This window comes from Bidens hawaiensis, unplaced genomic scaffold (genome assembly GCF_021521415.1).
Source record: "Bidens hawaiensis isolate Kalapana, Puna unplaced genomic scaffold, B.hawaiensis_p1.1 tig00038076_1, whole genome shotgun sequence".
Lineage (NCBI taxonomy): Eukaryota > Viridiplantae > Streptophyta > Magnoliopsida > Asterales > Asteraceae > Bidens > Bidens hawaiensis.
In genome coordinates, this window is record NW_027505523.1 from 127,912 (window position 1) to 139,588 (window position 11,677).

The following is an 11,677-nucleotide window of genomic DNA, read 5'->3' on the forward strand; positions in this document are numbered from 1 at the left end:
TCTAACCAAACCTTATCTATGAACCCTTTTATCGTAAGCATACTAAACAGGTCATATTCAAGGGAAGGTGAATCGATCATGAAAACCTGGACACAAACTCGAAAACCACGTCGCACGCATGGACCCGAACACAACATGAATATTCAAATGCTAACATGAACACGATCCGTTTAACCTGATTTTTATCTTATTAATACTCTTTTAACAACTAAAAGTACACACACGCACACATAATAGCTCCATTTCAACTATAAAAGAATTTTTACTTGTATCCTAGAACCATCAACTCAACCCAAACCTAACCAGTTCAGCAAACTTGTGCAGAATCAGCCAAAAACTGTTTTAGACTATATCCAAACACGCAAACATTAAGAATTGCAAAACCCAACTCTCTTCAAAGTAATACTATTTGAACAATCATTTATTTGTTTGACTGTTTACTTATTTGGCGAGGTTTTAGTTGAGCACATTAGCCAAGTAGCGAGTAGGGGCCGGGAAAAAACTATCATGTAATTCGGGTTTCGCTAATTTATAAAGGCATCCAAAAGAACACCAGCCTAGTACACCATTACAAGGGGCTCAGAGTGATAATAATGATAATAATCTTTACCATAAATATTCATAATCTTTAAAGCAAAATAATGTTTACCAGTAAGGGCAAAAGTTCCTCAACGACACAAGCCAAAATCTCTGTACCAAAATTTCTAAGCATCCCTACAGTTGACGGATGCCCACCCACACCAAGTTTGACAACATATTCATCATGCTCGAAGATGATTGTTTAGAAACCGATGCTTAGTTCTTTTTCATTCATCTCATACACATGATCTCTTGCATCAATTAAAGCACTCTACAACAAAGTTGATTTAGGTTCAGAGCAGGTCAATATTTTTTATAAATTGCTATTAAGTCAAAAAAAACATGATTACTACCGCGATTAATTTTTTTGTACCCATTTGACACATTAAGCTTTTTAAAAAATAAAGCATTACCCTAACAGGGCCCATCAAGTGAGCGAAATAAAATGGTGATAAAATACCTGTCCTAACTTTGTAAGGAAATTGCTTGCAAGATTCAATGATGTGAGTCTCACATCTTCATTAGCCTTCAGTGCTTGAGAAATTGAGAAAGCTCCTTCATCCTAATAGCAAATCAATCCAAAATGATGAATTAAAAACAAGTTTTATTTAAATGAGAAAGTATTACAGGGAGGGAAGGTGGGTCCTACTCTAATTTCATTAAATCCTAAATCGAGTGACACGAGAGCTTCATTGACCACTTTTAGGCTGCGAGCTAGGGACTTCGCACCCTGCATGAATAACTTGATATTAGCTTATGAAAATAAGATATAATCATATAATACAAAATTGCTATTTAGAAATAAGAACCTCATCACTAAGCCCGTTAGCCCGTAGATCCAAAGTGGAGATTGTGTTGTTGTATTTTAAAGTGTCTGCTATGTATTCTGCACCTTTTGCACCTATCTGTTATGAGATCAGATGAAATAGGTCCAATGAGTTTTCTTATGTAAACTATTATTGTGAGAATATTTTTTTGTTATTGCGTGTAAAATAAAGTATTAAAAAAAATTATTGACAGAAGTGTTTACCTTGCACCAACCAATCATGAGAGTTTTTATATTTCCATGAAACTTAAGAATGTCAGCCAAAGCTTTTGCCCCATCTGATCCAATTGGATTATAACCAAGTTCAAGCTGTTTACATGATAAGAAAATATAAGTTTTATTTGGTTTTCTAAGAATAATGAAAATACAAGATCTAATTAGATACCATATTATGAAGTGTTGACTGTTTATAAATATCTTAAATACACTTAAATAATGACACGGTAAAAATTAAAAAAACACACTCAGAAGCCAAGCCAATAACATAAATTTGGTAGCGATAACAATGTGCAAATAGATAAACTTGAATATATAATCATTGCAAATTTCATTGGACGAAGGAATCAACTTACAGCTGTTATCACACTATTATCTTTTAAAACTTCAGCTATTGCAGTGATCCCTTTAGCATGAATGTCATTTCCTCCCTGAAAGTACATAGTTATTTCTAAATAATATGAATTGTATTTACAATAATAATAAAATAAATTTGAGCCCACTGCTCACCAAGTCTATATTTGTTATTGAACGGTTCTCCTTTAAAGCCTCAGCTATTTTCTCAGCTCCCTGACGCATTTTAAGAATAAAAACCATACGATGTTACAACAAAAAATTGCATAAACATCAGTTTGATATATAACATAATACCTCGTCTTTAATGTCATTCATGTATACATTAAGCCACAACAAGGATTTACTTCTTTTTATGTATTCTGCAACATGAAGCGCGCCTTTTGAGGTTATCATATTGTTGCCAATGTCAAGAGCCGTCAGTTTCCCTGCTTATGAATATGAACTATACATGTCAACTTAACACGATATATAGAAAACACAATGGAAAAGAAAAAAAATTTACTAGTAAGAATATAAAACCTTTATGTGAAGACAATCCAGCAATCAATGCACGAACTCCTTCATCTCCAATTGAGTTCCCATGCAAAAATAGTTCCTGCATATTCATTAAACATTTTCACATTATAAGATCTTGAACTTTGTGATATAAAAACTTAAACAAACATATTAATTTCTGTAAATACCCTTAAAGTTTTGTTACCCTCAAGCCCTTTAGCAAGTGCAGCAGCCCCTAAAGCACCACCATAGTTTCCACTATAATAATAATAATAGAACTTGTTATAAGTTACATTATAACCATGAAGTATATTTATAATCATAAAAGTTTTTACTCACTTTAGATACAAGCTTTGTAAAGACTTATTCTCAAGAAGTGCCTCAGCAAGACCAGAAAAACCCTGTCCACAAATCCAGTTAATATACAAGAACTATACAAATACAAATAACTTAAATAATAAACGCTAACATAAACATGAAAACCAGACATACAGAATAGTCAATCAAATTGTTGTTCAGTTCAAGTGTACGCAAGGTTGAGTTTTTTTTTAGCATCCCAGCAATAGCCTTTGCTCCCTGCAACAAAGAGATGTATACATTGGATGTTATTAATATAATAATATCTAACCGAAAACTATTAGTTTGGAGTTTGAAATTTTATTAAAATAACTGACCTCATCTCCAAGCCCAGTACTATTCAGCTGGAGCTTCTGAATACCATTATTTTCCACTAGAATATCACATAAAATCTGCAGAGAACGTTATATGTTATTCGGTAAAAACCAAGTGATGAATCAATAATATACTAGTTCACCTTTGCTCCTTCATCGCCAATATTGTTTCCTGATAGGTTAAGAATCTTCAAGGCAATGTTTGATTGCAGAACACCATCAAATGCTTTAAGTCCTTCTGCAGTTATCCCATTAGCAGCAAAATTCACATCTTCAGCAACCTGGAAAATAGTAAGGATGTCATAAATACATAGTTTTAATCAAGGGGTTATGGTTGTTAAACTTAGCATGCTATATCATAGATACAGAGTTTTAATGCTTCACGGCCAGGTTAGTAACTTCTAGTGCTATTCACGCACAAAATTAATAGACTCTCCATCTTGAGAAGATTTTGAACTATAATTCAGATGTTTAAAAATGGCATTCATAATGCAGCTACAACATTTTAGAGGAAGACTGATTGTAGCAAATAACCATAAGAAAAAACAATATCAAATTATCTCCTACAAGTCCTGTATAGCAATTAGCAAACCTAACTTCAGAACCGTAAGTTACTTTAGTGAGCTTTGTGCTACTGAACTTCAATCATTATAACATACATCATTGCATAAGAACCAGTGAAACAAATAATGCAGATTAAACAAGAGCATGATATTAAAATCTAACCTGGTTGTATGCCAAACTCTCTGCAAGGTAAAATAGTCCTTCATCTCCAAAGTTACGACCTGCCAAATTGGGACGGAATTTAAATATCATAAGCTTTGCAAAGCAAGCATTAAAATGATACATAACATTGTTATATGAAGTCAGTTTGCAAGTACCTGACATGTCAACAATACTGAACGACCTAAGTTCTTTGGCAAAATCATTGAGTTTGAGTTTGGATTCCCTTTCAATTTTGGCCCCAAAATTAGATAACAAGTTTGTTCCAGCAGCAAGAGACCATTTCACCCCTTCGGTTGGTTTATTCTCAGCAGCTGGAGCTTTTGCTTTCTTGGGCATCATCAGCTTCTCCACCAATTTCCACATAACTGTCAGCTGAACAACATAATTAGTGAACCAATGAGAAGTTTCTATCACAAGATAGCAATATATATATGACCTTCTAGCAATTAGTATTTAATTTTACAAACCTAATTCCAAGTTCTTTAAAATTGACAATAAATTCTATATCACAAGATTAAAATAAATCTGTTATCAGTTATCAGCACATCAAATTAACCCTAAAGTTCAATTAATGGTGTCAATTTTACACTACATGTAAAACTTATATTATCTTCCAATTGAATGTAACAAACTGATTATATTATATTCAATAACAAAAGAACAAGTAACAGGAAACGTAACAGTTTCTCCACCAATTTCCACATAAATATCAGCTAAACAACATAATTAATGAACCAATGAGAAACTTCTATCAACTGATATAGGTAATAGGGGAGGGCAATAACCGGAGCGTTAATCAAAACCAAACCGACAAAAATGAACCAAAATTAAACGAAAATCGATTATCGTTTTTTTGTACCTTCGGTTAACCGAAATTAACCAAACCGAACCATTCATATTTTCATATATTAAATAGCTTTTATGCCTCCATTTCATGTATTTCATGTTTTATACCTCCATTTCAAGTATTTATTCCTTCCTTTCATGTATTTATAGCTCCATTTCACATATCACTAAGCATAAATTGTAACCCAAGTTTGGTTAACTAACCAAATAGACTGAACCGATTGGTTAACCGATGCCTACGGTTTCAGTTGAGACTAATACCCGAACTAAATTGTGCACATCCCTAGATAACACTATGCTAATATTAATAAGTTATTTATGTCTAGGTCCTTGCATGTAAGTAGTGTTTTACATATAGCCCCCTTTCCATCTCTATATATAGAGGGGCTTATCTCTTGTAATACACACACTTCATATAATTCAAATACCAGTTTACACATTATATGTGAGCCTCTAGCAATAAATATATGGTTTTACAAATCTAATTTCGCTATAGAAATGACATTAAATTCAATATAGCCATCAGATTAAAATAAATCTATTATCAGTTTCCACAGCACATCAAATTACACCTAAAGTTCATTTAATTCTGACAATTTTACACTATCTGTACAACTTAGAATCTCTTCCAATTGAATGTAACGAACTAATATAAAACAAGTAACCGGTAACATAACAGAACTAATCATATCAGTCAATTAGCACGTCAATTCAAACCTAAAGTTCATTTAACTGTGACAATTACAGCATCTGTAAACCGAAAAACATCATACACATCAATATCATCAAACTAAAATCAATCTACTACCAGTTACCATAGTTATTAAAAGCCCTCGCTTCTTGCGCCTGGGCCCATTTTTCAGCCGAGGTTCACTAAATGTGCTTCTAGTTCCTAGACGAGTGCTTCGGCATTGTCTATGCCAAGAGCATGAGAAGATAAAAGCCGAGCAAAGCATACGCAAGGGGTTCTATTGAAACTAAGGTCTAGGAGAGGTCAACTTACATTGAATCTTGACTATTTTAGAGCTTTTGGTACTAATTAGATGATATTAAATGCTATATGATAGCTTTTGTTTATTCTATTTGAAGATTAGTATTATTTTTACTTTACATAATATATTTTTAATTTTTTATTTAAGAGCGCCTTTTTTTCCTTAGGCCCTCGCTTTTTTTGAGGCCTATGCGCGTAGAGCATTTGATAACTATGCCAGTTACTCAGCACATCAAATCAAAAACCTAAAGTTCATCTAACTGTGACAATCTCTTTGAAGTATATTCAAAAACAAAAGAATAGTAACTAGAAACGTACCAAAACTAAGTATATCAGTCAACCATGCAGTTAAAGCGGAAAAATATCGGATAGCAGTCAAGGACCGATATTTGAGATATCGGTTATCGCAGTGGGATATCGGTAACTTCAGTATCATGCAGAATTTATATATATAGCAATTTAACACTAACAATTCAGTATACTCTCTTATCATTAACAAATTAATCTTTTGCAACATACAAAACACTAACCATTGTAACAAGTAGAAACTAATTAAGACTTAAAACACTAACATTAAACACTAAAACTTGACAATTGAGACTTAAAGAACCAATATCTGAAAATCGGTCAAATATTGGTCAATAAAGCCAATATTATCAGTAACGATATTTTGACCGTTTTCTGCTAGAGGTCCGATAACCACTATAGCACCGACATCGACTGCATAGTCAATCAATTAGCTGTGACAATCTAACTGTGACAATCTCTTAGGGGTCTATTCAATAACAAAATGATGAGTAACCGGAAACGTAACAGAACTAATTATATCAGTCAATTTGCACATCAAATCAAACCTAAAGTTAATTCATACATATTCAATATCATCAAACTAAAATCAATCTACTATCAGTTATTCAGTACATAAAATCAAACCTAAAGTTCATCTAACTCTGGCAATCTCTTCCGAGTCTATTCAATAACAAAATAACTAGTAGCGTAAACGTAAGAGAACTAATTATATAAGTTCATTAGCACATCAAATTAAACCTAAAGTTCATTTAGTTATAACAATCTCTTCCAAAAATTTTCAATAACAGAACGAACGAAGGAAATGTAAAAGAGCTAATTATATCAGTTAATTAGCACATCGAACCAAACCTAAAGTTCATCTAACTGTAACAATCTCTTCCAAGTCTATTCAATAACAAAAGAACAGTAACCGGAAACATAACAGAACTAATTCTATTATTTAATTAGCACATCAAATAAAACCTAAAGTTCATTTAACTATGACAACATCTTCCAAAAACTTTCAAAAAAAGCAGAACGAGTAACCGGAAACTTAACAGACTAATTATATCAGTTACCTAGCACGTCAAATAAAACCTAAAGTTCATCTAATCTAACTGTGAATTATTCAATAGCAAAACAACGAGTAACCGGAAACCTAACAGAAATAGCAATACCGTAAGTGACGACAACGAAGCTGCCGACCGGCAACACAAACGACGCAATTTCCTTCACCGGAACCGCGGCTGCTTCCGACTGCGACTCCGTGTAAACTTTTCTACTTCTTCGTGAGCGGCTAGACGGAGTCGAATCATTTCGTACTACAAATGTTCGGAATCGCAAACGGCATCGTGCTGAGGTGACACGGTGTGGTGTGGTTGAGAGCCGGCGAAGGAGGATACAGCCGCCGGTAGGTTTAGGAAGAGGAGAGTAGACGGAGAGAGTTAAAGCAGACTCCATTGAGAGTGAGGAATTTGGGGAAAATGGATAGAAGAAGCAGAACAAGGTGATGATGAAGATGATGTGTCGTCGTGTAGAAAATGCGGTTTGGATCATATATTTTGGGCCTTTTTTTTCTTTTGTGGGCCGTTAAGGGATATGAAATCAGTGTTGGGATCGAATCTGATGTAGAGGTAGAGGTGGTCAAAACCGGTTTGGTCAACAGCTGGTCAAAACCGGTTTGACTCAAACCGAACCGATTTAAAAGCAAGATAGGCCGGCCTGGTCACGTCGGTTCGGTCCGGTTATAAACCGGTTTTCCTCAAACCGGTTCGGTTATAAAACCGGTTTGTTAGATGTTAAGGGGAACCGGTCCTAAAACTGGCGGTTTGGGTCGGTTTGGGAACCGCTAATATGATGTGGCGGTTTATAATATGTTTGAAAACTCATATGTTGAAGCTGGTTAAAACCGATTCGATTTGGTGAAAGAAAAACGGGTTTTAAACAGATTTGGTCATTTTTCCTTTGGAAACAGGTTTCTAGACTGAACTGATTTTAGGAAAGCCGGTTTTGACTAGCACTGACTTAATTTGATTCAGTTTCCAAAGTGAGATGATATTTAATGGACCTCTAACTCATTGACTCAACAGAAGCTTGAAAATGATATATCGTATTTCTGCGGTCGATAAAGTTTAATTATATTCTCAACTGAGTAATTAATAACGGATTATCTTTTCCCTAGAAGACTAGCAGCGCTATTGTTTTGTAGAGGCAATCAATTTCCTACTTGCTATAATAGAGATTGATTGGAAGGAATCAATTGATATGAAAGGTTAGAGAATCTATCTGATAGGGTAATTGCAGTTGCTAATAGGATAACTCAGATGAATCGTAAGTGTGAGATCCGAGCCCCGGTGCGGAAGCGTGAATAATGGTCGTTATAAACGGTGGAGCTCGGATCTGAGCTTGGATCGAATCGTATTCGCTCTTGAAAGGGGGTTTTGGACGGATGAGTGGTGTTTGGGAGAGAGCCTAAATCGATTACAATGAACAATAGACTGGATGAACAAACTTATGCAATCGATTCACAAAGATAAAGAGGTGGTAGTATGATTTCATTAACCAAAAGATTTTCATTACAAAGCACTCATACATACAATAAAGATCAGCCACCTCCAGGAGAGCTCATCCTGGAGGCGGCGGCTCTCTCAAAGAGATAAACTCTAGATCTCACACAATACACAATACACTCATACTAGAAAAATTAACAAATACATCTATTTATACTAGTCTAGCATGTCTTGGTCTTCAAGCCATCCACCCTTGGTTGAGACCAAAAATATTAATTATTTTTCACCCATAATAATAATAATTCAATGCGTCGGTCTAAAATATAAATCCCAACAGTAAGTATCAAAAAGACAATTCAAATAGGTTTAAATATATTTTTTTCAGTTACTTATTGTATGATTAGTATAATTGCAGGGGTAGAATAGTCAATATGGAAAAGTATAGAAGTTAAGTTGCTGAAACCACAAGGGCTGGAATGAAAGATTGCAGAAAGTAGGAGGGCTAGAAACAGCAAGCTGGAAATTATCTAACAAGAATGGTCATATATATATTAGCAGATCTCATCTTGAGATATTATCAAATCATGTTACTCACTCTCTCAAGCCCTAATAAACTGAAGAATCAAGAGATCTTGATATTTTGTTCCGCTGCGTTAATCTCTTGTGATGTTCTCTTTCTTTTCTTCAATTTGTTATTAGATTAGGTGGTTTTGTGTGGATTGTTGATGTATTTTGAATTTATTAGATCATAGTTGTTTGTTGATTCTGAGTTGGTAAATAAAATTTGGTTTATGTTCAAATTTTATCATGGCATCAGAGCTAGATGCTCTCGATTCATGTAGTTTTTGATAAACAAACATGTTTTTTATCGGTGGTGTAGGGTTTCATCGATCTAGGGTTTGTTCCGATCGTTTGGGCTAGATCTTGGGATTTTTGATTGTTCACTTCTTGCTTCTTTAAAATTGATTGAAAAGTGTGTTTGATTTCTTTTCAGATTGAAGGAGCAGTTCATCTTTTTTGGAAGTTGAACATCGGTTTTGGGCGTTTTCTGCTCACTACATATTCCTACTCGATTCTTGGCGAAGAATTAATAAAGTTCTTGTTCTTTGCAATATAAAATCAGTAAGGAAGGATTCAACAAAAGTGGATATATAAAATAAAATATAAATCAAATGGTGAGATTGAAAGGTTCAAAGCTAGACTTGTGGCTAAAGGTTTTAGTCAAAGAGAAGGTCTAGACTTTGATGAAACTTTCTCGCCAGTGGTTAAAATGGTAACTGTTAGAAGGTTTATTACTCTAGCTGTTAGTAATAATTGGAATTTGTATCAACTTGATATAAATAATGCTTTTTTATATGGTAGTTTAGATGAGGATGTGTATATGACTTTACCTGAAGGCTTTTTTGAAAAAGATGATAATAAAATGTGCAAACTTGTGAAGTCTTTGTATGGGTTGAAATAGGCCCCTAGGAAATGGAATGAAAAATTGACAAAAGTTTTACTTGATGATGGCTTTGAACAAAGCATAAGTGATTATTCATTGTTTGTGAAATATGTTGATAATGTGATTGTTATTTTGTTAGTATATGTGGATGATATTTTACTAACTGTCAATGATGAAAGTGAAATAACAAAAGTTAAAAATAATTTGAGTTCTTGTTTTAAAATAAAAGATTTGGGAATTCTCAAATACTTTTTAGGAAATGAGGTTTTGAAATCAGATTTGGGTATAACTTTGTGTCAAAGAAAGTACCGTTTAGAGTTGTTATCCAGCTTTGGTATGACAGCTTGCAAACCAATAAATACTCCTGTTGAACAAAATTTTGTTGTAACTGATAAAACTAATTCTTATAAAACTGACTTTGAATTAAAAAACATAACTGAATATCAAAAACTTATTGGTAAACTTATTTACTTGACTTTAACAAGACCTGATATAGCTTATACTGTTCACTGTCTGCGCCAATTTATGCATAGTCCTTTAAATTCTTATTTACAAGTTGCTCTTAGGTTGTTAAGATATTTGAAAGGTTCACCTGGTAGAGGTGTGTTATTTAGTAAAACTGGTCTTGATCTTCGTGAGTATGTGGATTCAGATTGGGGCAGGTGTCTAGCGACAAGGAGATGTGTGACTGGTTATTATGTTTTCATGGGAAATTCCATGATATCTTGGAAAAGTAAGAAACAACAAACTGTGTCTCGATCGTCAGCAGAGGCTGAGTATCGAGCAATGTGTAGTGCCACTTGTGAATTGAATTGGGTTGTAAAAGTTTTGGATGATTTGCATGTTGACCAGGTTCTGCCTGTTAAGCTTTATTGTGACAACAATGCAGCAATTTTAATCAGTGCTAATCCTGTCTTTCATGACAGGACAAAACATTTCGAAATTGATCTTAATATTGTAAGGGAGAAAATCGCTTATGGTTTTTTGAAAGTTTTAAAAATTAATACTGATCAGCAGTTGGCTGATATTTTTACTAAAGGATTGAGTGTAAAACAACATCAATTTTTGAGTAATAAATTTGGTTTAAATGACATGTTTACACCTGTTTGAATTGAGGAGGGGTATTAAAAAGACAATTCAAATAGGTTTAAATATATTGTTTTTAGTTACTTATTGTATGATTAGTATAATTGCAGGGGTAGAATAGTCAATATGGAAAAGTCTAGAAGTTAAGTTGCTGTTGAAAGGTTGCTGAAACCACAAGGGCTGGAATGAAAGATCGCTGGAAGTAGGAGGGCTGGAAGAAGCAAGCTGGAAATTATCTAACAAGAATGGTCATCTATATTATTAGCAGATCTCATCTCGAGATATTATCAGATTATATTACTCACTCACTCAAGCCCTAATAAACTGAAGAATCTAGAGATCTTGATATTTTGTTCTGCTGCGTTAATCTCTTGTGATGTTCTTTCTTTTCTTCAATTTGTTATTAGATTTGGTGGTTTTGTGTGGATTGTTGATGAATTTTGGATTGATTAGATCATAGTTGATTGTTGATTCTGAGTTGGTAAATAAAATTTGGTTTATGTTCAAATTTTATCAGTAAGCAACTGATTTATCCTAGTGTTAACTAATCTTATCTTATCTTACAATACTAATAAAAGAAAATGTTGAAGATTAGGTGTCAACCCTATATTTATTCTAATTTCTAATCTCTTATCTCATTCA

General features: G+C 33.7%; 1 protein-coding gene across 1 annotated transcript; it reads right to left on the minus strand.

The window, feature by feature from the left end:
- Window positions 1-659: 659 nt before the first annotated feature.
- LOC143613721 (uncharacterized) lies at window positions 660-7,456 on the minus strand. Its single transcript, XM_077087360.1, has 17 exons — window positions 7,174-7,456; window positions 4,026-4,235; window positions 3,871-3,929; window positions 3,288-3,425; window positions 3,148-3,222; window positions 2,966-3,049; window positions 2,813-2,874; window positions 2,662-2,731; window positions 2,498-2,573; window positions 2,273-2,403; window positions 2,132-2,191; window positions 1,978-2,052; window positions 1,610-1,714; window positions 1,389-1,484; window positions 1,229-1,309; window positions 1,040-1,141; window positions 660-850 (listed from the first exon to the last, which is right to left on the minus strand). The coding sequence occupies exons 1-17, from the start codon at window positions 7,454-7,456 to the stop codon at window positions 782-784; spliced, it is 1,776 nt and encodes a 591-aa protein (XP_076943475.1). The 3' UTR covers window positions 660-781.
- Between the last annotated feature and the right edge of the window lie 4,221 nt (window positions 7,457-11,677).